The sequence below is a fragment of the Macrotis lagotis genome, chromosome X (genome assembly GCF_037893015.1).
Source record: "Macrotis lagotis isolate mMagLag1 chromosome X, bilby.v1.9.chrom.fasta, whole genome shotgun sequence".
NCBI classification, from domain to species: domain Eukaryota; kingdom Metazoa; phylum Chordata; class Mammalia; order Peramelemorphia; family Peramelidae; genus Macrotis; species Macrotis lagotis.
Window position 1 is genome coordinate 654668853 of NC_133666.1, and position 25706 is coordinate 654694558.

At 45.0% G+C, this 25706-nt stretch overlaps 2 protein-coding genes across 4 annotated transcripts in view; both read left to right on the top strand.

Annotated features, from left to right (window-relative positions):
* The window catches only part of ZAP70 (zeta chain of T cell receptor associated protein kinase 70), a 43323-nt gene extending 26025 nt beyond the window's left edge, over positions 1–17298 (top strand). For both annotated transcript variants that reach the window (XM_074205058.1, XM_074205057.1), the window contains 12 exons: positions 4609–5033; positions 5237–5397; positions 7741–7879; positions 8206–8293; positions 8649–8689; positions 9001–9046; positions 9798–9996; positions 10748–10954; positions 11984–12176; positions 12543–12683; positions 13183–13295; positions 16362–17298. In XM_074205058.1, the coding sequence (XP_074061159.1) occupies positions 4632–5033; positions 5237–5397; positions 7741–7879; positions 8206–8293; positions 8649–8689; positions 9001–9046; positions 9798–9996; positions 10748–10954; positions 11984–12176; positions 12543–12683; positions 13183–13295; positions 16362–16485 (1854 nt within the window). In that variant the 5' untranslated portion in view covers positions 4609–4631 and the 3' untranslated portion in view covers positions 16486–17298. The remainder of the gene's footprint in view (positions 1–4608; positions 5034–5236; positions 5398–7740; positions 7880–8205; positions 8294–8648; positions 8690–9000; positions 9047–9797; positions 9997–10747; positions 10955–11983; positions 12177–12542; positions 12684–13182; positions 13296–16361) is intronic.
* A 3281-nt stretch (positions 17299–20579) lies between these two features.
* NFILZ (NFIL3 like basic leucine zipper) overlaps positions 20580–25706 on the top strand; it is a 51522-nt gene continuing 46395 nt past the window's right edge. Inside the window, exon 1 of one of the 2 annotated variants that reach the window (XM_074200423.1) lies at positions 20580–20668. The gene's annotated coding sequence lies outside the window, so the exon portion shown is untranslated. Of the gene's footprint in view, positions 20669–20817; positions 20926–25706 lie in introns of those variants that run through there. The other variant, XM_074200422.1, reaches the window with a different exon arrangement.

A 25706-nucleotide genomic window follows, 5' to 3' on the forward strand; every position in this document is an offset into this window, starting at 1 on the left:
CTGCTGTTGGTGAAGATGAGGAGGATGATGATGATGGTGATGATGATGGACAAGTCAATTTGCTTCTCTGGGTCTCAACTTCCTCATCTGTAAAGGGAATCTTATGTGGTATAAAGAAACCGATCTGGGAGTTAGAAGTATTTAAGTTTCAGCCTGTGTGGCCCTGGTTAAGCCAACAAACCTGTCCAGAAACTTTTTAGAATTTAGAATTGGATAAGAGATCACCTAATAGTATTTTTTCACCCTTTTGGGACAAGGAATCCTTCTTGGGCAGTCAGTCTGGGAAAAACTAGAGGTTCCTCAGAACAATCCTTTATTAATGAACAAAATATGTAGGCTTTTAACTTGTTTTTTTTGTTTGTTTGTTTCTTATGAGACAATGGGATTAACCCAAGTGATTTACCCAAGGTCACATAGTGTCTGAGGTCACATTTGAACTTAGGCCCTCCTGACTCCAGGGTCAGTGCTCTATCCACTGTGCCACTCAGATGCCTCCAAAATGTAGAATTTTGAAGGAAACCAATTATATTAAAATAAAGATGTAATGTTTTCGCCCATTCAAGTTCATGGACCCCTGAAGAGCCTCTGATCCATTCAAACCTCTTGTCCTACAAAGGAGCAAATTGAGGTCTAGAGAAGTCAAGGTATTTGCCCAAGATCATCTAACCACAAATACTGGAATGAATGAAACATTTATTTATTATTTACCTTGAACCAGTCATTGGTGATTTGAAGTCAGGTTGTTGATCATCATTAGTATAGGGAATTCTACACTGGGCCACACAAAAGAAATTACAATCTGGAACCTCCATTTACCAAAATGCTTTCATTAGATCACAGGACTAGGGAGAAAATTTTGTGTAAACCTTAATTAAGTATTTTATTAATTAGCAATAATATTAGCTAGCATTTATATAATAGGCTAAAATTTGCAAAGTGCTTTCCAGATTTGTTATTTTATCCTCATAACCACACTAGGAGATAGGTGCTGTTATTAATCCCTCCCCTCCATTTTACAGATAAGGAAACTGAGGTAAGAATAAGTTAAATGATTAACCCAGGGAGACACTGGCACAGGACCATCCAGCATGGTGTGCCCTCATCAGAGAGGGTGCTGAGCTCTATAAGCAAGGCAAAATTGAAATGGGTTAAAGGAAACATGAGATATATAAATTTAGAGTAATCACCTCAGGTGTTCACAAGGACAATTTGTGCCAACCTGTAGTAGAGAATTCTGAGCTCGTATTGGTCTCATAAGTCACAGATCAGACACACTGTAATTTGTCTCTAACACAGTGATGTCATTTTGGTCTTCTTTGATAACAAAGGGAAAGAACCGATCAGCCATCTGATTAGCCCAGTGCCACATTAGCCCAGGATCAGTAGGAGTTTGAATAGGATTTGAATTCAGGTCTTCCTTTGTCTATTGCAGCTAAAACCCACAGTTATTATAATGCAGCCCTGACCTCAAGGAACCCCTTCCTGGAAAAGTGAGATACAAACCAATAATTTGTCTTGGGAAAAGAAATGTAAGGAGAAGCCTAACTCAAGAATTTGCTAGCTCCTAGAAAGAATAGAGGTCTTTCTTTTTTTTTTTTTTTGCAAGGCAGTGGGGTTAAGTGGCTTTGCCCAAGGCCACACAGCTAGGTAATTATTAAGTGTCTGAGGTCAGATTTGAACTCAGGTGCTCCTGACTCCAGGGCTGGTGCTCTATCCACTGCACCACCTAGCTGCCCCAAGAATAGAGATCTTAGGCTGGAACTGAGGTATGACTAACCTGGGCAGCAAGGCATAATAGGGTCTTGGAGTCAGAAGATTTTGATGGCAATTCTTGCTAGCTGTGTGACTGACCCAGGACAAAATGATTCAATCTTGAAAGCTTTGCTGCCTAGCAAACAGTAAGCCTTAATAAACACTTGTTTGTTGGCATCAGTTTCCTTTTCTGTAAAATAGAGATAATACTTGCATTGCCTTTTTCACAGAGTTGCTTTGAGAAAAGTGAGTTGTAGGGCTGGTTCGGTTTATTATTCTTTTAACCCCCTGAAGCTGTGGTGATGGTGGTAGAAGTGGGGGATAATTGAGGGGGGCTGAGTGAAAAAGGCAGCTAATGGGGGTGGGGTAAGACATAGTGGTGCCTGCTGGTTTGGAGAGTGGATGGGGAAGGCTTTAAGGTTTACGAGGAGATTCCAGTCTGATGGGCAGGGGCTCAGTACATGATGAAGCCTGGCCCTAGGTGGTTGCCTCTGGAGGCCTCTAGTAGTCCTTCATTGTAGGTGGTGATGAGAGTGGAAAGGCTGCCTGCAAAGAGTGAACTGGAAGGTGCATTAGAGAGGTGATTGATAGGACAGGCCCAGGTCAGTGAAGAAGGGGAGGCATTACCAGTGTGGAACGTCCCAGGAACCAAAGCTCAGCGTTTGGAGATGGTACCTGGCCCATAAGTATTGTTTAATAGATGCTGACTGATTGGCCAGTTGTTTGGGGTAGTGGGGTGAAGAGTAGGAGGGATAAGGATCTCCAGTGCCGGGGGCTGAATACTGAGGAGGCAGCCGACTTGGACTCGACTCTACCAGCTGGAAGGTTTTTGCTCAGACTTCTCTGACCCCCCCACCCCCACCCCCACCCCAAGGGATCCTAAGGACAAAGATGGAAAGTTGGAAAGGATCTCAGGGATCTTCAGTTAGTTCTCTCATAGCCACAGGGATAAACACAGACACTAGGGGCCACTGGGGTCAGGCTCAGGCTCAGGAATCCCTTTGCCTCTGTCTCGCTCCTTCTCCATGCTAGGCTGGGTTTTCTCAGGTTGGGGAGATTTCAGTTCCTTTTTACAAAGGAGTCCCAGTCCTCCAGGTCCCACCAATTCATCTTTCTCTTTTCTTCCCTTCTGCTTCTTTCTTCTTTTGTGCTGCTCTTTCTCCATTCACCCCACCCCTTCTCTCTTTCTCATCCTCTCTCCCCATCTCCTCCTAACAACCTTTTCCTCTGCTCTCTTCTTTTCTTCTTTTCCTCCCCATCACTCTCCTCCATCCTTTCCCTGGCCTCAGGGCTCTCTCTCTCTCTCTGTCTCTGTCTCTCTGTCTGTCTGTCTTTGTCTCTGTCTCTCTGTCTTTGTGTCTCTGTCTCTGTCTCTGTCTCTGTCTCTCTCTCTCTGGGTTTCAGTCCCACTCCAATCACTGTAGCCTGGTCTGATTGGAGGCCCCAGGCGCCTCCTGGGGAAGGGGCTTGACAAGTACTGCTGACAATTTCCTGCCACAGTATCCGGCCACCACTCCTGTGGAGGCTGTGGGCCCCCTCCCCTGCTCTCCGCTCCCCAACTCCTCCCTCCTCTTCCGGCCTCCCTCCTCCCCTTCCTCCCACCACATCTTTTCTCCTTCCTGCCTCCCCCAGCTTCCTCCCCTTAAGCCCCTCCTCTCATTCCTCTCTCATCTTTCCCCCCCTCCTCTTCTCATTCCTGCCATCATCAATCAAATCATTTAAAAGGCCTTTATTGAGCCCTGGCTGTCTGCCCCCATGGGGCCTCAAGGAAGTCACCCAGGTGTAGCAGAGACAAGCCTGGCGGCTGATCTGGATACCTGGTACTCCTTCCCCTCTTTGCCACCCATTTATTGTCTGGCATTGTGCTATGCCTTCCTACTTTGGACCTCAGTTTCTTCCTCTGTAAAAATGGGATAGCCTCCTCTCTAGGCTGACCAACCCCACACAGTGCTATGGAAAATGTGAAAGTGATTACAACATAGTACATGAATGTAATATGAAAGAGAACTCATGTCCCTGGCTCTCTTGGCAAATTGTGTCTAAGTCTGAGAGCAGCATTTAGGGGAGAATAGTTTTAGTTCTTTACAGTAGAAGGAAGTGGGGAAGTTTAGGCTTTGGAAAAGAAGCCCTGAGGGAGTTGGACAAGGAAGGGGTGAGGACTGTCTTCAATTCTTTCAAGGCTGTCCCGTGGAGGAGCAGTTAGGCTGGCTCTGTTTGGCCCTAGAATGCAGAATCAGAACCAGTGGAGGGAAGTGGATGGAATCAGATTTCAGTTCAATGCAAAACAACTTCCCAAGGAGAAGAGCCTAAATCGAAAAGTACAATAGAATAAGACCCTAAATCTAACGGTGTGACAGAATTAGAACTAAGAGTATAATCGGACGAGAGCTTAAATCGAAAAGTGTAATAGAATTAGAGCCTAAAATTAAGTGTAATAGAAATAAGAGGCTACATCGAAACTGTTACTAGAATAAGACGCTACATTTATAAGTGTAATAGAGTAATAGCATAAGAATCTTAATCTAAGCGGAGTAATGATTGCCTTGGGAGGCAAGCATGAACTTTTTTCCTAGGATGTTTTCTCCCTTGGAGATGTTGGAGAATGGATTCTGCTCAGTTGACCTTTATGACCTCCGAGGGCCTTATCTTTGGCTCTGAAATTCTGATACTAGAGAAGATTGGGCTGGCCTGGGTGGGGGGTAGGGTACTGGATGGAGTAACTAGGAAAAGGGGAATAAAAGAGGAGTCAACCTGGACCTCTTTGGGAAACTGGGCCTCCAGGGGGAATAGGCAAAGCTGGGAGGTTCGGATGGGTTTAGAGGCTGATGAAGCTTGCTTGGATTCCCTCCACATCAGGTGGTGCTCTCTGGGAGTCCACGATGCCCGATGCAGCTGCCCACTTGCCCTTCTTTTATGGGAGCATCTCAAGGGCAGAGGCAGAGGACCACCTGAAGCTGGCAGGCATGGCAGATGGGCTCTTCCTGTTGCGCCAGTGCCTCCGTAGCCTGGGAGGCTACGTGCTCTCACTGGTGTATGACCTACGCTTCCACCATTACCCCATTGAGCGACAGCTGAATGGCACATATGCCATTGCTGGAGGGAAACCTCATTGTGGCCCAGCAGAGCTCTGTGAGTTCTATTCCAGGGATGCAGATGGCCTCCCCTGTCCCCTACGGAAGCCTTGCAACAGACCCAGTGGAATGGAGCCCCAGTCAGGTGTCTTTGACAGTCTTCGCGAGAGCATGGTTCGAGACTATGTACGCCAGACCTGGAAACTGGAGGTGCGGTCCAGGCTCAGGGGTCCCTCAGGAGATTGACTGGGAGGGGGCCAGGTGGAGCATGATGGTGGGAGCCCCTGAGGACTGATCTCTCAATGCTTCCTTTAACACTCAATCCCAAGTGACTTTGGGGACCTAAAGGCCCTGTAGAAATGGGGGGCTGTTATTCTTTCTCATGGGGGCATCCTGACTCTATCCTTCCCCAGGGAGAAGCCCTGGAGCAAGCCATCATCAGCCAGGCCCCCCAGGTAGAGAAGCTCATTGCCACCACAGCCCATGAGAGGATGCCCTGGTACCACAGCTCCATCTCCAGAGAAGAGGCGGAGCGCAAACTCTACTCAGGATCCCAACATGATGGCAAGTTCTTGTAAGTGGGGAAGGGGAGAGTAGTGTATGTGTATGCACGTGTGTCTCTCTGTACCAGCGTGTACTACATGTGCAAATTCATTGTGGTCATATGTACATGGGTGCCCTCATGTGTGGGTACATGGTGTACAGATGTGAGTGTGTACAGGTACAAGTATATGCATGGATGCATGGTGTGTGTACACACACGTGTGCAAGCATATACACACGTGGGTACAGATGGGTGTCTCTGTGAAGCAGGCATCTGTGTATAATGTGTTCTACGCATGTATGTACATATAAACACACTGATGTGGTAGTATGTATGCATGCACACATGGCATGCATGCATGTGTAAGTAGGTACACATGTCTCTGTGTGCATGGAGGTGTGCTTTGGGCACATGCATGTGTGAACATGTGTGCATGTGTGTACATGTAATCACACTCTAGGTGACTAGGCATGTACACATGTATCCTTGTACAGCATGCAATGCAAGCACACACATACATGGGTAGAGATCTGTTTCAGTGTGCATGTATGTGGTATGTGCAGCAACACACATGTGTTCAAATGCTTATCAAGTCCTCATGTGTGTTCACATACATGCATGTGTCATGTGGGTGTTGTGTCTGTGTAGTTCTACATCTATGAATGTAGGTTGCTACTAGGGGATGCCCATTAGTGTCTCCATGTGACATGATCTGCTCAGGCACACACACACACACACACACACACACACACACACACACACACACACTCGAGCTTTGTCAATAGGTTAAACCACATTAAAAAGCCTGTTTGGCCTTCTGGCTTGAAGGTGGAAGGGACCCGGGGCAATAATGTTTTGGAAGTTGGAACTGACGCAAGTCACTTAACCCCACTGTCTTGCAAAAAAAAAACACCTAAAAAAATAGCCTTACCTTAAGATATTTGCCACACACGTTCATCTCAGGTTTTCTTCTGACTGGATGGAAAGGGCATCAGCCCTCGTTGCCTCACTGCTCCCCATTCCTGGACCTTCACCCCTCCCAGTAACATCATCAGCAAGAACTCCAGTAGAGCCAAAACCTTTGCTACAGCCTTTTCAATCCTAAGTCTTTGTGAAAAGGAACAGGGACCTTTTTATACAGCTGATTCAACAATAGAATGACCTAATTTTACCAATTAAGGCAAAAACTGTATTATAGTTTTACTTCAAAATAAAAATTTTCACACATCTTTACTTTCTTTGCCTTATATATTAAAAATGCACAGCATCAATTAGTCTGACTTGGTCCTTCAGGGTATTCTTAAATTCTGGTCCTTCTGACAAGGGTCTATGTAGTAAAGGGTTCTATTACATGTGAGTATTTATTTGGAGCTATGATATATCCAAGTGTGATTGAGTATAAGTGTTTGCTTGAGGGTGTTTTTGGTCCTGTGATGTGTCTTTGTCACTGCTAGTGAACAGGAATGAATGACCTTATTTTTTATTTGTTTTTAAAATTTAAGGCAATGGGGTAAAGTGACTTGCCCAAGGTCACAGTCAGGCAATTATTAAGTGTCTGAGGTCACATTTGAACGCAGTCCTCCTGACTCCAGGGCCGGTGCTCTATCCACTGCGCCACCTAGCTGCCCCAGTGAATGACCTGCTTAGAGAAGATGTCTTAAGTACCAGTAGATCAATGAGCACACATGCAATGTTTGCTTCTACTAAGAGGATGGGAACCATATTGACCTGTGTTTGTGTTTGCCTGGGAGCATGTGGTTGCCTAAAGCTGGAGCTGCCTCTGAGTGGTATCCCATCTCTGATGCTTTCTTCCTTGGACAAGTTACTTTTACCTTCCTAGGCCTCAGTTTCCCCCTTCAACAAAAGGAGGAAATTAACTTAGGTTTGGCCTCTGTGGTTCCTTCTATATGTGATCCTATGATCCATGGAGAGAATGGAGGTGAAGCTACTGGGTAGCTCACCTTCTATAGGTGATCTTATGATCCACTGAGATAATGAAGGTGAAGCTACCAGACTGCCCACCTTCTTCCACTGTCTGTTTCCATCAGACACAGTAGTTGGGCGCACTGTTCACAGTATCATGAGACCCTGGACATTCACTGGCCACAGCTATTCCTCCCTCTTCCTGGGAGAAGGACCAATCTCTGGCTCTGTTCACTTTTCTTCCTTTGTGAGTGAAATTGAGCAGACAGCCTTGTTGAGCCTCAGTTTCCTTCACCTGTAAAATGGTGGTGATGGGGGTGGGTACATGGTGTACAGATGATCTCTGTGGACCCTTCCGGATTCTAGTAAACATGGATGTACTATGGGAACATCCTGAGAAACCCAGGAACCTTGAGACCTCTCCTCTTCCTTGTCTCCCACTTGCTGTAGGCTTAGGCCCAGGAAGGAGCAAGGCACCTATGCTTTGTCCCTCATCTATGGCAAGACTGTCTACCACTACCTCATCAACCAGGACAAGTCTGGCAAGTACTGTATTCCTGAGGGTACAAAGTTTGACACCTTGTGGCAGGTAAGTGACCTGGGCCCCATTCACATTCCAGCTTCCTTGTCTTTCGACCCTTCCTATATAATTATTCAGACTCCTCACATCCCATTTATAACCATTACCTGCTCTCTGCTCATTACCTCTCCTACCCCACCTTAAAGTTTCAAGACAATTGGGGTTAAGTGACTTACCCAGAGTCACACAGCAAGTAAGTGTTTGAGGTTGGATTTGAACTCAGGTCTTCCTGTCCCTTTTGAAGGAGACCCTGAGAAACCAGGGTTGGATGGGACTCTGCTGGAGGTGTGGGGCCTTTTAGCCCTATGCCTTTATCTTTCTTCTCTCCCTGCCAGCTAGTGGAGTATCTGAAGCTGAAGGCCGATGGGCTTATTTACTGTCTGAAGGAGATTTGTCCTAATGCCACTGCTTCTACTGCTGCTGGTAAAGGAGTTAGGGTCTGGGGTCTGGGTTTGAGCTAGGATTAGGAGGGGGAGATCAGAGGTGGTCCTGACCTTGGAGCTGGGTCAGGGTCCGGCCTCCATGTTGAGGCTCAAGGATGAGGCCGGAGCTAGGATGGGGGGTGCAGAGCTGGTCTGGATCTGGAGCTGGGTCAGGGTCTGGCCTCCATGTTGGGGCTCCAGGATGGAGCTGGAGCTAGAATTGGGAGGGGGGCTCAGAATTGCTCCTGACTCTGGAGCTAAATCAGGATATGGGGCACAGGGCAGGATCAGAGGAGGCAGGGCCTCTCCAAGGCATCTCACTGACCCTCTTTGCCCCATCCCAACTCTCTTTCCAGTGACGGCTGCTCCCACACTCCCTGTCCATCCCTCCATGCCCGTGAGTCTGGTCCCTGGGATTAGGGAGGCAGGGATTTGGCCCCTGGGAGGAATTAGGGGTAGGTGTTCCGAGAAAAGAACTGAAATCTCCAGTCTGTCTTCCCAGGGTCCTGCTGTCTTCAAGCTGTCCAGAACCAGAGTCCTTTAGGAGGGGGCAGAGGGAACTAGGAGGGGTGGGTGGGTGGACTTAGGGAAGAACATTCACAGGAATAGAATGCTGGTTTAAGCTCCCTAAGAAGGGAGCTTCCTCATAAAGTCACTTGTTGGTTAACACTCCTTGGGTGACCAATCCCGTGTACCTCTGGTCCCCAGAGAAGGAATGACACTCTCAACTCGGATGGATATACCCCTGAGCCAGGTGAGTCTTGGGGCCAGGTAAGAGCAAGGGATCCATACTATTTGAATGTTCTTTGGAGGAGAGTTTTGGGGAGCTGCCTTCCAGTTCTGTTTTGATGGGCATGAATGCAAAGGAAATTGCAGTCAGTTCTAAGCTCCATAGAAGGAAAATAGCCTAGTAGTTATTCCCAAAGTGAAATAATAGGCCACCATGGAAGACAGCTTTCCCCTGGAGGCCTTCAAGTGGAGTCCTAGGGATGGGTATTGTGAGTGGGTGGGTGGTGGGTAGAATTTCATTAGATCAAGGATCTTTAACTTGTTTGCATTCTGACCCTGAGGTCATCAGTCTGGTGAATCTAATGGATCTCTCAGAATTCATTTTTATAGACCTAAAAAATACATGAAATTACAAAGGAAACCAATTCTATTGAGACACATTCACCAAAATATTGATAAAGCAAGTTTGCAGAATTTAGCTAAAGAACCTTAGCCTAGAGCCTTTGGAGATCCTTTCCAGATGGGAAAGCCTCTCGTGGGACAGGAATCTTAAAGAGCCCCAAGGGTCCCAAGAGACTCACGGGGCGGCAGGAATCCAAGCTAGAAGGAAGACCTCCCCTGAAGGTGTCAGGGGCTTATTTCTGGGCTTCCCAAGTGACATGTCAGACATAGATAGCATGGCAATATTGGGTTGTAAGGAGTGGGTGTGTGGTGGGGAATCTCCCAACACGGGGGGACTGAGGAGCACCCCTTCTCTTCCCTCTCTTGGTTGGCAGCACGTCTGAATGTGAGTTCAGGTGAGAAGTCTCGGGTCCTGCCCATGGACACCAGCGTGTATGAGAGTCCCTACAGTGACCCCGAGGAGCTCAAGGACAAAAAACTCTTCTTGAAAAGAGAAAATCTGATGATTGATGAGGTGGAACTAGGCTCAGGCAACTTTGGCTGCGTTCGGAAGGGAGTCTACAAGATGCGGAAGTAAGTCAAGGGTCAGGGCTTGTTGGATCCCTGGGTAATAAACTGAGAGCTAGAAGGGACCTCAAAGGTCCTCTGACAGAGCAGCTTCCCCTTGTGGGACACTATTTTAGGAAACAGATCCATGGAACTCAAGAGACTTGTCCAAGATCCCACTGGCAATAATTAGCAAAGGTGGGGACTGACCCTAGATCTACTGATGCCATTAGAGGCAGCGAGGTGTGCCATCGTTCACAGAGCACTGAACCTGGAGTCAGGAGGGTTCATCTTCATGAGTTCAAATCTGGCCTCAGATACTTACTAGCTATGAGACCCTGGGCAAGTCACTCTCTGCTTCAGTTTCCTCAACTCTAAAATAGGGTTAATAATAGGTTGAAGTAAGGATAAAATTAGATAAAATTTGTAATGCTCTTAGCACATTAGGCTAATATAGCAGTTATATAGCAGGGGCTTAATAAAATATTTACTTCCTTCCCTCCCTTCCCTTTCTTCCATTATACCATACTGGGTCATGGAGGTTAGAAAGGGTGAACCTATGATGTGTGTATGAGAGCCAAGAGACTTGGACCCCACTGGTTCTGCCCTTGATTCATGTGACCTTGGGAAATTCTCTCCTGCTTTTTCGAATCTGTTTCCTTCTTTGTAAAATGACTAGAATCTGTTCTATTAGAGGGGAGAATGGATAGGGAGGATGGTATCTGATGGGAAGTTAGGGGAATAACAGGAGTGACTAGAGCCTGTGTGTCCTGGGTAGGAAGCAGATTGATGTGGCCATCAAGGTGCTTAAGAGCACCAATGAGAAGACTGAGAAGGAAGAGATGATGAAGGAGGCCCAGATCATGCACCAGCTGGACAACCCTTACATCGTGCGGATTATTGGCGTGTGCAAGGCCGAGGCCCTCATGCTGGTCATGGAGATGGCCATCTCAGGGCCGCTGAACAAATTTCTGGCTGCCAAGAAGTAAGTGGGGGATGGGGGTGGGGAGGGGCCTGAGAGCATGTGCGTACATTCACATACGAGGGCATGCTTGTGCCCTCACCCAAGCATCCCTGGACATCCCTTCTGCTGCCCAGGCTCACAATGAATCACACCCATTTGTCTCAGCAAAGCCCTTTCCTCACAACTAGTCTGGGTCTGATTGTTTCCATCTGACAGTTGAGAAAATGCATCTTGAGATGCCGAAGACACGCTCGGAGTCACACACTTCATAGAGGGGGATCTGAATCCAGGCATTCTCTTCAACACAGAACACCACTTCTCATACTCCTATACATGCAGACACATACGGACTTATATACATGAACAGACACGAATATTCGTATAGATAAAAGTATATCCGCACACATTGTATCAACACACAGACACACAATACACATATACGTGCACATATGCATAGATATAGTATATGGACACATAACACATGTGTACAGATGCATGCACACTCAACACAATATGAAGACACATGGACACACATACACACAATGCACGTACCACACATGCAGGTACACGTGAATGCACCAGCATACTTATAGGTGCACCACACACATTTACATGTGTGGTGCATGCACTGCAGAATACATTGCACATGTGCACTCATACACAGACACTAGATATATGCAATACATACCCACAATTTGTGTATAGATATGTGTGCCTATTTGAACTCATGTTTATACACACTAGAGACAGACCCACAAACAATATATGCACGCACAGGCATGTGGCGTGTGATGGGGTGCATATATATATGCACAACATGGTACAAACACACATGCAGCATGTCACAGGGCACAGGTGTGTGTGTTTGTCTGTATGCACATATACACTTACTTAGACATATATGCATATAATTCTGTTAGGTGTCACTAAATATTAATTGAAATAAATGGAATGAGAATGTATGCAGACCAACTCTCACATGTTGCCACATTTGTTTGCCCCCCACATGTAAATCTGACGCTCCTGTCTCTCCTCCCTCTCACCCTCTAGGGAGGAAGTCCCTGTGAGCAATGTTGTTGAACTACTACACCAAGTGTCCATGGGCATGAAATACCTAGAAGAAAAAAACTTTGTGCATCGTGACCTGGCTGCCCGAAATGTCCTTCTGGTCAACCAGCACTATGCCAAGATCAGTGACTTTGGTTTATCCAAGGCACTGGGGGCTGATGACAGCTACTACACTGTAAGATTTTCCAGGGGCAGATGTTGGGGAGTCAAGGGGGTATGGTAGGCACAGAGGGGAGTAGGCTGGTAGGAACCAGGAGAGACCCAGGGCAAGAGACCTAAGTAGAGGAGGAGGATCAGGGCAGGAAGCCTGGGGGAAGGTCCAGGGAAAAAGAATTAGGGGCATTGAAATACCTTGTAGGAGATCTAAGGGATCTCCTCTGGGTAGGCTAGGATGTTATGGCACATTATGGGCTCTGAGAGCATCCCAAAGAGCCTCTGAGCTGGAGGCCAAATTCAGGGGCTGGTGATGCTGAGGCTTGACCCCCTAGGTCCAAGCTGAGGAAGAAGGGAGAAATGCATCACAGTATCCCCTGTTTCCTAGGCCCGCTCTGCAGGAAAGTGGCCACTCAAATGGTACGCCCCAGAGTGCATCAACTACCGAAAATTCTCCAGTCGAAGTGATGTGTGGAGCTATGGAGTCACCATGTGGGAAGCTTTTACCTATGGCCAGAAGCCCTATAAGGTAGGATCAGGACTGGAGACTCAGGAGAGGTGGAGGGAGGGATCAGAGAGCTTTACAGCAATGGAGGCCCCAAGAAATGTGATGTATTTGAAGGAGCATTACATTTGCAATCAGAGATCCTAATTTCCAGTGTAGGTCCTGCTTCTTGGAGGCTCCCTGTAACTCAATTTCCTTATTCATAAAAGGGGAAGGGGCTTGACCAGATGGCCACTGAAGTATATTCTTAATCGATGACCCTACAAACCTTCCCCTCTCTGTTCTTCAGTTTATTTCTCTGTATAACGAAGGGATTACACTAGATGATAGTAAATCTATTGTCCTAGGGAACAGCAGTGCTGGGCTGGGGATGGTTAGGGGAGCCAGGAAAAAAGGGGAATTGTGGGCTGGGGTAGACAGTAGGGATGAAAGAGAGGGGGAAGCAGGCTCTGGGCATCATTCAACCACACCCCCAAAATCCTCTCCCCCGCTTAATTCTTGACTTCTTCTGGCCCTGGAGCAGAAAATGAAAGGTCCTGAAGTCATCAAATTCATCGAAGAGGGTAATCGGATGGATCGCCCTCCTGAGTGCCCACCAGACATGTACACACTCATGAGAGACTGCTGGACATTCAAGTGAGTTGCCCCCACCCACACCTAGCCAAGCCTGCCCACCCTCCAGTCCCACCTCTGCCCTTGGGCTCTGACCACTAGGCAGTCAATCAGCATTTAGCAATTCCTAACTAGATGTTAGGATGCTGAGAGAGGTATTGGAAAGTAGGAAGGGGCTAGGTTGTGATGGACTTTAAAAGAGGATTTTATAGTTGATCCTGAAGGAAATAGGGAACGGCAAGAGGATATTGAATGTGTGTGTGTGTGGGGGGGGGAAAGGAGTGACATGGCCAGACCTTCAATTTAGAGAAATCATTTGGGCAATTAAGTCAAAGATGTATTGAGTGGGGAGAAAGGGAGTGAGTTGATGAGGGATTACTCCAGGGTAGAGTTGGGAAATATGAGAGAAATATTCTAAATATTCTAAAGGAAGGAATGACAAGTTATGATAACTGAATATGTAAGGCAAGTGTGAATGAACAATTGAGGATGCCAATGAGTCTGTGAGCCTGGATGACTGGAAGGAGGGTGGTACCCTCAACTGGAATGGGGAAGTTGGGAAGAGGGGACAATCTAAAGAGAAAGATGATGAATTTTATTTTGGACAATTTGAGATTCCCAAAAGACAATTGCTAATACAATATTGGAATTCAGAAGAGAGGTTAGTGCTGGATAGTATAGCTCTGGGAATCATGTTCACGGAATATCTGAACCCATGAGAACAAAAATTACCAATTTAGTTCCATAAGGGTAGGAACAGTGTTTTTGCTAGGTGGCCCAGGAAGAAGAGAGTTCAAATCCTGCCTCAGACATTTATTAGACAGATAGAAAGAGAACCCATCCTGAGAAGTATCATGAAAACTTGAGGAGGAGAAGAGGAGGAAGAGGAAGAGGTGGAAGAAGGAGAGAAAAGGGTCACTGATATTGGCAAAACCTGCAGAAAGGTCAAGAAGGATGAGGATTATTTGGTAACCGTTAACAGAGGGGAGCAATGAGGACCAAGGCAGCCTGTGCTGCAGGTGTGTGGGGGGGCTTCGTGAACCAAACAGTTGTGATGGGGGAATGAATGAATGGATGGATGGATGGATGAATGAAAGAGCATTTCTAAAGTTCTTGAATAAAGCATGAGCATGCATATAAAAGAAGCTCATAATTTTGAGGGAAAGACCACATAGACAAAAGTATTCAGGGCAGAAGAAAAGGGAGTCCCAAGAATGCAGCCACAGAGGTGATCAAGAGGCCTGGGAGTGCACCAGGATGTCTCCTCCTTGAGAGTGGCCTGCTGTCATTGAAAAGTGAGGAATGGAACTATGGGTCAAAGAGGAGAAAAGATTGTAGGGTTTTCTGGCAGGATTGGGGATGGAGGTCCTGTGTATGGCCAGGAAGGGACAAGGGGAAGAGAGCTTTGATAGGAAGGTTGGGTATCCATTCTGGGATATGGAGAATGGGAAATTGGTTTCACTGGGTTCCAGGTTTGGGGGATGCTCCCCAAGTTCCTCTAAACGTGGTCTGGGAAGATCTGCTGGCATAAGGAGGGGGAAGTTTGATCTCTCTGATGAGATAGAATTAAGGAAATGATAGTTCTCTCTCAGATTCAACAGCCCGACACCAAATGTCTTAATGTACAACTACTTCCTAATATTCTGAAATCTCAAAACCTGCCACCACCATCAATTTAAGACACCCCCATATCTGAGGATATAGTAATTGATAATTTATTTCATAATTATTAATACCATATTGCTCATTTATAGCATGCTTTAAGGTTTGCAAAGCTCATTGTAGAAGTTATCTCATTTGATCCCTATGTTGTCCCCACCCTCACCCATTCTGAAACTGGTCTGGCAGAGCAAAGCTGAGAGTCAGTATGGGTCTAGTGGACAGAGTCTTGGCTCAAGTGTCAGAGAATCTCAGTTCTGCTTCATATTTTTCATATGATGTTGGGGAAAATCCCTTAATTTCTCTGGATGTCTCTTTCCTCTCTTAGTTCCAGAATTCCTTTTCAACTCTGAACCCTATGATCTAGCTTCACAGGGTTCTAGGTTCATATTTTTTAGACTCTACCACTTACTAGTTATGGGGCCTTGGGCAAGTCACTTGATTCTGTGAACCTCAGTTTCCCTGTCTGGTAGATGATATGCATTACCGATTTCATTTGGGCAATTATGGGTACTACAGAAATATAAGTGACTATTATTTTGATGATAGTGATTTATGATGATGACCATTACATCCTCATTCTTTAGGAAATCCTTTCCCCAAAGTCTTTCCAGAGGTGACTAGGTAAAGGAGAGATATATTTCTGGTAGAGACTTAGATAATTATACACCCTCAGCATTGGAAGGAATTCTAGAAAGGACACAAATTCATACTATAGAAAAGGGGACTGAATTTGGAGTCCCCAGCTCTGCTACTAGCTGTATGACCTTGGGCAAGTCACTTTTAATTTATCTGGTTTCTATGTCTATAAAATGGGGGAGGGAGTGGAGTTGGAGGAGCACTTTGACCCCTAAATCTGTGACCCTAAAAATGTCCTAATCCAATCCCCTCCTGAAGTATGAAGTCATTCTGCATCATAGGCACCCAATAAGTGGTCATTCCATAGCTGCCGCTAAACATTGTGTCCTGTGACTCTTTGACCATTAATCTGGTGAAGTCTATCTATGACTCCCTATTTGATCACTGTGTTAATTGTATAGAATAAAATACAAAGGATTTCAAAGGAACCTAATTCTAATGGAAGGCAGTTTTCATCATACTAAACAAAACTGTGTTCATGGACTCCAGATGAAGAACCTCAGATTCACTTGAAGTGGTCACAAAGGGGATCCTATGATCTCCTAGGGCAGCCCATTTCAATATGGGAACAGCTTTATTATGGGAAATTTTTCCTTATATTGATCTAGAATTGGCCTCTGAAGCACCTGTGTGCTGATTCTAATTCTTTTCACTGGGACCAAGATGGATGTCTGAGAGACATGACCACTTTTTCTTATCCCTAAGATGCAAGCCTGTGGGGTAGAGGTGGGAGAAGAAAGGGGGCATTCTAGCTAGGAACTGGTTTAATGTTTTTGTCCCTCCTACATCTAGGTGGGATGATCGTCCAAGCTTTTCCGATGTAGAACAGCGCATGAGAACCTACTACTATAGCCTGGCCAGCAAGGCAGAAGAAGTCTCAGAAACCCCTCAGGCTGAGGAGGCTGCCTGTGCTTGAGGATCATCTCCCTTTTTCTGGATCTTTCCATTCTTTCCCAGATTTTGACCCTGCACTCGCTTCTTCCCAGAGAGACTTGTCCTACCTCTTCCACACCAACAAGACTACTACCTTCCCCCCAGAAACCTAAAACTCCTTCCCATTTGCATCTCTCCTGCCCCGACCAGAGGACCGAGAACTCCAGACTTTGGGGTGAATGATCTGCAGGAAAACTAAGCCTCTTTCTGTACCTTTTTCCTGGATATTCAGGGCTTGCAAATTTTATGGGATACTCAGGGCTTATCCCTCTGCCTTCTTCTTTGATGGATTTGGGTCTCAGTTCTAGACTCCTCCCTATTATGACTGGATGAGGTCTGGTGGGGATGGGGTGCAGTGGTCTATGGAGGGTCAGCCAAACCCAGGTTGAAGGTCCAAGGGAAACCAGGTAGAAACTTCATATCAGTGAAATAAATTCAGCTATTTCTCTGTCCTCTGTTTTGAATTTCTCTGGGATCCTGTGACTGATTGAGATTGGGGGCTTGAGAAGGTCAATAATTGAATTCTTTGCGTTTACTGCAAACGGTCTAGAATAGAGAGGAGAGTATGTTGGGCAAATTGAAAGTGAGGGCATTAATTGAGTCATTGGACATGCGTGGTATGGGTCGATGATCACTACTATTAATGGTCATCGGAGATGATGATCATTAAAGAAGATGGCCAATGGGGATGTTTTTCATTGAAGAGTGTAGGTTATTAGAGTCATTAATTACTGGAGTAATCCATCACCATGATGATTAGATGAATCAATGTGAGAAGGGTCGATTGCTGGAGTTGTTCACTGGGTATGATGATTATTTGGGATTTACCAGTCACTAGGGATCTAATTAGTGAGGGAATGAACCACTTGGGGGTCATGACTGCCACCTTCTGAGGACTTGAGGTGGCTCAGTGAGCTAGTCTTAGGTAAACCCCTCTTCTTTTTTTTCCTACCCCTTTCCCCTTAGAAAATTACATGTTATCAACACTCAGTCACCATAAGGACACAGTCGGGTGGGTTCTATGCTGGTGTGAGTCACAACTGAGTGGTACAATTGAGTAGTATTTTTCAGAATACTTTGACCTAGAGATTATGGCTTTCTCAGGGACATTCAGGCTTATAGGTGACAAATAGAAACTTAGATTCCTGGAATTTTCCTGATGTTTCACCAAGGATGATAAGAAGACATTGAAGCTGAGAGATGACCTCAAAGACACAAGTGAGGATCTCAACTTCTCACTTCATTCGTAAGACTTTGCACTTCCTTTCCTTGCTTGGGTAATGAAATAATTCAAATAACTCAATCAGGAAGAGAATGAGATGTCAGTCATTCATTCTAGAATGCCTGGGATATTGGACTCAGTTTCTTCAGTTGTAAAACAAAGAGGAGATAGATCCAGTGGCTCCTAAGGAATCGTCTAGCTTTAGATCTTGGATTCTATGATCCTAAGTCACTCTACCTGGTACTCTGTGAAAGGAGGGGGATGGGCTTCATGATTTTGAAGGCTCTCTCTACCTCTGCTGCAAATTTAGATGTTAAGGCCTAAAGGAATGAAGCTGGCCTAGTCCTGGGTGCCTTGTTTGGAGAGACCTTCCCTCTTTTCAACTCAGACAGTTCAACAGGCCAAACAAGTCCTACAAAAGTCACAATGGGTTGATTGGGGCCTCAAAATGAAGCATTCTTGCTTTGTTGGGGGTTCTGGGGACCCAGGCCCTGAATTTGAGCAAGTTGACTAGTATTTGAAACTTAAATTGGTAATGGAGATTAATTTGGAGCCCTTCAAGCAGGTAAAAACATCTGAGCTTAGCACTTCATTAGTAAGTCTTGTATAGGGACAGGGATTTGACCTGTGACTTCATTGAGATAAGAAAACTCTCTTATTAATTCAAATCGAGACCTTTCCTGCAACTTAGTCTTAAGAGACTAGGGTACTAAGAATGGCCACACAACCAGTATGAGTCAAAGGTAGGACTTGAACACAGAACTTCCTGGTCCAGAGACCCAATCATCATGCTGGTAATGACTAGTCAAAAAGGGAAGCTGCTGAAAATTGACTTCCTTTCTATCCCCTATTGAGTTAGTGACCCAGGGTCTTCCCTACCTTCAAATGATTGTCTTTAAAAAATTATTTGAAAATTGAGTCTTGGGAAGCTAGGTGGCGCAGTGGATAGAGCGCCAACCCTGGAGTCAGGAGTACCTGAGTTCAAATATGACGTCAGGCACAATAATTACCTAGCTGTGTGGCCTTGGGCAAGTCACTTAACCCCACTGCCTTGAAAAAAGCTAAAAAAAAAGTGAGTCTTTTGCTGCTTGTCATAGGTGTAAATGTTGCTAGTGAAAGGAATCCCTCTTGGGAATAGGTACAATGGGGAAAGAGAAAGACTCCATAATGGAGATGTCAGTAAATCCTCCTCTGTCATAGTTTCCTCATCTATAAAATGGAAATAATAGCATCTACCTCACAGGAGCACTGTGAGATGATATCTGTAGTGTTCTTTTGCAAACCTTAAACTATTATATATTGCTATGATTATCAGGAAATTGGTTGGGGTTGGGAAGATGTCAATGATAAGAGTCTCTGAGTTTGGACCAATTTAGAAAATGGGTGTGTTAGAGGGGTTCTATTCAATGTCCACCAGAGGGCACCAGGACTTAGTTCTAGAGCCCAGAGTAATGATTTCTGAGAACCTAGAATAACTTAGCAAAAGGGAGAGGGAGTCACTGTAACCAGGAAAAGTTCAGAGTTGGTCACGGCCTGGTTCACGGTTTCTGTGGTTGATTCTCTACCTCTCTCTCTCTCTCTCTCCCTCTCTCTCTCTCTCTCTCTCTCTCTCTATATATATATATATATATATCTACACTCTCTCTCTTCCCCCTCTTTCTTCCTCTCTCTTTTTCTCTCCTCCCTCTCTTCCTCTCTTTCTTTTTTCTCCTCCCTCTCTTCATCTCTCTTCCTTTTTCACACACACTCTCTCATATCTCTCTTCCACTCTCTCTCTTCCTTCCTTTCTCTTTCTCTCTTCCCTTCCCTCCCTAATTTCATCATTTCTTGTAACATACTCAGGTGATATTTGGGGGATGGATGGCAGAGATTTGGGGGCTGGGAGCCAATTGGCAGGGATGTAGAGGCTGAAAGACCATGTAATTCCAGGGACTGGGACTGTCACCACCTTGCTTTGCTCATCAGGAGGTGAGCCCAGTGTTACAGTTGGGGCTGTTCTTTTAAGTTTCCAGTGTGATGAATGCATCCAGTGAAAGTGGCCCTGAACTCCTGGTGCCTAGCTGTAGTTGAGGGTAAACTCTAGGCTGTTGCCCTAGAAAAGATGCCCGAGATTTAGAGCTGAAAGGAATATGCAACATCATCCAGAGTCCCCAAGTCCCTTTCCTTCCCCTTTAATTTTACAGATGAGAAAACTCAGGCCCAGAGGGGGAAAGTCATTTGTTCAAAGCAGAAAAAGTGATTGAATGTCATATCAGTTCTAGAACTGGAATCCAGATCTCTGACTCCAAATCCAGTTTACTTACAACTCAAAAAACATTTATCGAATACCTACTGTTTACAAAGCTTTGTGCTTGGCCTTTGGCCCTTGCCCCTGGAGCACACACAAAGATTTAGGAAATTATGTTCATGTAAAGATTCTAGTCACTCAATTTTTCTTCCTAAAAGAGAGAATCCTAAAAAGAGAAGGAAAGGTCTTTACCCTGTGACCAGCATTTCCCACTGTCTCATGAGAGATACTCCTCCATGGAGGTACAAGATCAACATAAAATACATCCTAGAACCCACCTTGAAACTCAGAATCACTTTAACCTAGAACTTAAGTCTTCAGAGCCAAGTGTGTACTCTAATCCTCTAGCCCTGAATCTAGAGTCTAGAGTTCAGAGTCCATTCCAGAATCTAGTACCCAACAAACATTAGAGGACAGTGTCCAATTCAGGCAGAATCTAGACCTTGAAGGCCAAAGTCTACTTCAAGCTTGAATCTAGAACCTAGAACTTGGAGCTCAGAGTTTAGCTCAGAACCCCAAAGTCAGTGTTCAGAGATTATTACATAATTGAGAGCCCAGAAACTAAAGTCCTATACATCTTAGAGTCTAGACCTCATCCTATGGCTTGTAGTAGCCTCTTTGGTCCATGTTTCACTGAGGCCTCCCTGGGACCGCCAAGTAGGTTGGTTCTTTCTTCAAGAGGACGGGCCACACCTCCCAGAGCAGTAAGGGGGAGGGGGGCAGACTTCAGGGGGCATCTGCTAGACAGAAGAGAGAGGGAAGGCGGGGCAGGGGCGGGACAGTGGGACTGAGGTGGTGTACACTCATTAAGTTTCTCAGTTTTCTGAGCCTCAGTAAGTACTTGGAGTCCAAGTCTTCCCCAGGGCCCCAGTGACAAGACACTGAAGTAACCAGAAACCCAACTCAGCCTGCAGGTAAGGGAGCAGCCCTGGCATGTGACCCCTGGGATTTGGGGATAAAGATGCCAACTCTTGACTTGGGCTGCCCAACCTTCCTCCATCACAGCCTCCTCTGAGTCTATTCACCTCAGCTTTAGTACTCTCATCTCCTCCCTCTCCATCCCTCTCTCTAACCCTATTAGCATTCACATTTTAACCCAGAATCTCTTAGTTGTTGAACGTCTGGATCTCTCAGGTCTTCCCTTAGTCACTAGACCTTTCTGTCTCTCAGTCTCTGTTCTTTCAACCTCCCCCAATTTCTGGGTCTGTCTCTTAGTCTCTGGATCTGTGGGTCTCTCAGTGTCTCTTTCCCTTAGTCTCTAGTTCTTTGGGACTTGAGTTCTTTTGGACCATCTCTGATTGCACTGAAATCTGGTCCTTTTCTTTAGCTGGGAAGCCTCTTAGCTAGATGGAGATTTCTTTCTCCCCATTTCATTCTCTAATGAGGGAATATGCCTGGGGGTTTACTCTAGAGTAGAGGAGAATGAAGAGAGAATCAGATCCCAGGGAACCAACCCCAAGTGGAAGAAAAATGAAGAGAAAGTTTCCCAAAAAGGCCGAGGAGAGGAAAATGATGAAGGTCTGCCCCATATTCCCCTAGTAAAATAGGCACCTTAGTAAGGAGGAGACTTGGGGCTCCTGAAATCCCTTCCTTCTCTGTACTATCTCATGCCTCAGTTTCTACCATTAGGATTTCATTCCTTTAGTTTATCCTAAGGAATGATGACACTCTCCTGAGTCATTTCTGTTGTGGCCCCATTTCTTGTCAGAAGCTTGAAGAAACACAGGGGGATGGACTGTCACCGAAGCTGGGGGAGACAAGGACGTACCAGATCCTACCCCCCATCGCCCCAGCAGCCTCTTGCCATTGAGAGAACGTGGAAGGAAGCATTTAGCTGGGGTGAGGTAGGGGGTGTGAGAGAGGGCCCAAGTTCCCTCTTCTCTCTATGCTCTGCTTTTCTCCAGACCTTGAGAGGAAGGGTTTGCGCCATCCTCCTTCCTCTTCTGGCCTGGACACTTGGTCTCTTTTTGTCCCTTGGTGAGGTTGAATCACCAGTACTGGGGGACAGAAAGACGGGTATATAAGTAACCAAGTCTCTTACATCCCTCACATCACACCTTTGGGACCACAGAAGGACGACCTCTCAGATTTGGAAGGGATCTCAGAGGGCTTCTAACCTAAACAGGAATTCCCACTCTGTCACTTCTCTGTTGTGGGATCATTTTGGCCTTTATTTGAATACCTCCCTAGTGTTGACTAGTTCATAAGAAAGAATGTGCTCCTTTGGACCAGCCCTTGTTTTTCTGACTACCCTCAAATATGCCCACCAGGTCCAATTCAAGGCCAGGTTGGGGAGAGGGTGGGTAGATTCATTCAGAAACTCAAAACTGAAATTCTACTCATTTAAGGCTAAAGAGAATTGTTAGTTTTGTTGTTTTTTGTGACTATTGTGTTTGATTTAATGCTGTTAAAATTTTGAAGGAATTTTTGAAAAATAAAAGAAAGAAAAAAGTGCCGACTGATTGTGGTCCCCACTGAACCACTCTAAATCAAGAGTTATTTATCCTTTATGAGTCATGAATCTTTTTGGCAATTTGACAAAGCCTATAGCCCCCCCCCCCCAACCTCAGAATAATTTTAAAAATTGTTCTAGAAGGAAATACTAAATTTCAGTTAGAGATTAGTGAAAATCAAGATGTCTTTTTTTTCCCTTTCAACCAAGTTAAAAAAATCCTGGGTGCTTGGTCCCATTGTTGAAACTTCTGGCTCACCTCTCCACTTTTCCTTCCCCAATTCATGGTTGGAGCAGATAACTTTAAATACAAGAACCTGACTCATTGGAGTAGCTCTGTTTTCTTGTCTCCTTTTTCTCCAACCTGTGGTTAGAGGCATACAGACCCAGTCTTCAAACACCTGGGCTCAATATTTGTCGATTCCTTCCTCTGGTAGCTGCACCCCAGATAAGGAGCCCCTCCGGCTGCCTCATGTCCAAATGTCCTCAGGCCCTCTCTTACTCCTTTCCTCTTGAATTTAAGGTGGAAGACAATATGGACAATACTGTTCATTTTGCTTGCTTCAATTTCAAATTATGAAACTTGCCCTGGGCCAGAATAAAGCTAGTTAGGACCCTGGGTGCTAGAGGGTTACAGAGTCTACTTGTCATGGGACCCCTACCCTCCACCCTAATGCTTCTGCCTTTTCTGAGTTGTATCTTTGCCCTTTGACCAAATCTCTTCTTCCCAGAATCCTCACATTGAGTCTCCAGGTTCACGATTCCTTCACTGATGGCATTTTTCCCTCTAAGTTCTGATACAATTACAGATTAGGGGCAGGTGGCAAGCAGAGAGGGACAGTCAGAAGAGGAAAATAGAGTGGACTGGTCCTAGAGGAGGATGGAGAGGGAGGATGAAGAGAGTGGGGGTGTTTTTCTAAAAAGGTCTTCTACAGAGCTCTGAGGGGAATGGAAGAAGGTATTTTTTTTTGGTGGGGCAATGGGGCTAAGAGCTTTCAGTCATTTTTTCAGACATGTCCAACCCCCATTTGGGGTTTTCTTGGCAGAGATCTTAGAATAGTTTGCAAATTCCTTCTCTGGCTCATTTTATATATAAGAAAACTACGGCAAACAGGAGTAGGAGACTTGCCCAAGGTCACCCATCTAAGTATCAAGTGTCTCAGGACAGATCTGAACCCAGGTAATCCTGATTACAGGGCTGGTGTTCTATCGACTGGTCTCTGGGACTGGTGCTCTATCCACTGGTCTATCTAGCTGCCCCAGGGAATGGGAAAAAGGCAGAAAATAAATAAACACCCATGGTGTTCTGGTATGAAGCTAAGAACAAAAGGGAGGATGAAAAAAATGATAAACAATGAACATTTGTTTCTAACATACTAGCAAGTTAACATCTACTGTATCCAAGATTCTAGGGATATTGAAAAAAAAATCCCAAATCATTTTCCTCTTAAAGAACTTATGTTCTATTAGAGAAAGGATATATAATACAAAGAGAAAAGTATATAAATACATTTTAACTTGAGAAGGTAAAGAGTACTAACTAATGGGATAATATTTATCTATATGTAGCTTGTTTATGGGGGGGGGGGGGGGGGGGGGGGGGGGGTGCCAGGTGCCGCCACAGTGGACTCTTCTGGTATCCAAATCTGGTTTCAGACACTTACTAGCTGTGTGACTTGGGAAGCCATGTATCCCAGTTTGCCTCAATTTCCTTATCTGCAAAATGAGCTGGAGAAGAAAATGTCAAACTGTTCTAGTATCTCTGCCAAGAAAACCCCAAAGAGGGTGATGAAGAGTCAGACTTGACTGAAAAACAATTGAAAGCTTGTTTATATATGCACATTTGTCTCCTAATCTCTCCCATTCGATTGTAAGCACCTAGAAGGCAAGGACAATTCTTTACTTCTTTTTGTATCCTCAGCACTTGTATGGTGATTGTCATATGGTAGGTTCTTAGTAAATGTTTTTTGATTAATTGACTATTATTTTGTATCTATTTATACCTGTATATGTCACTGATCCTTAAAAAAATGTAAACTCCTGAAGGGCAAGGTCAGCTTAATTTTTGTTGGATTTTCCTAGAGTCTAACACATATATGCAAACACACACAGTGTATGTATATGTGTCTATATATTTATATATATTTTTGTTGATCAGAAAAAGCTTCTCCTAGGAGATGGTACATCATCTAAGCTCAAAGAAAGTCAGACAGAAGGATCTGAAACACTCCCAGAGGAGAGACTTGCAGTGCCCCCTTCTCCCAGAAAGTGGGTCAAACCGGCTGGAATGTAGAACCAAATGAGATCACAAACCTGGAGTACTTCACACCCTTAGAGATCTTGGTAGAAGCTATGAAAATGATGATGCATGAAGGAGAGTCATAAGAAATAAGCCTGGAGACATTGGTGAGAGATGAGTAATCAATGTCTATCAGAGAGTAGAAAGAACCACAGTAGCTTTTTTGAGCAGAGGAGAGAACACAGTCAAAACTGTAATTTAGAAATATTGTTTTGGCAGCTATGTGAAAGACAGACTAGAGAGGGGAATGAGCAATAATTATCCTCAAAAGATTTGAATGCCAGACTAAGGGGTTAGTATTTTATTCTAGAAGTAATAGAGTCACTGACTTTTCTAGAGTATGATATTAACCTGGTCATAGTTGTCTTTTATAAAGATCATTTTCTTCAGTTGTGTGAAGGATTCATTGTTGTGTATGGCGATTTACATATATGATGGCTCATTCAACTCTGAGTTTAGTGACATAGAAATGAATTATTATACTCATTTTACAGATGAGAAAACAGTTCTGAAGAAATGAAATGACTTGCTGAGGTCCTAATGACGATATTAGGAGAAGCTGGAAATTTGTAGAAATCTTAGTGATCTTGGGGGTTGAGTACATCAGTGACTTCTACGTAAGTCCCGAGGACCACTGCTCTTTGGTTCAGAAAGAAGCAGCTGAGAATGAAGTGAACTAATAAAAAGATGGGTTTTCAATGAGACCCAGGGAGAGGAAGAAGTCATCCAGGATGGTATGGAGGGTAAATGCCACGAGTCCAGGTTCTCTGGCAGCCTCTTCAATCTTTATATCAGTCTCTGGGAAGAAAGTTACAAACCTTCGGGCCCCAGACTTCAGTTGAGACTAAGATATCAATGCATGATACATGGTATGGCAGCCATGATATGGCTGGAGATCGAATTGTTAATTTTTTAGTATGGAAGTTTGTTTTTCAGAAATCAGC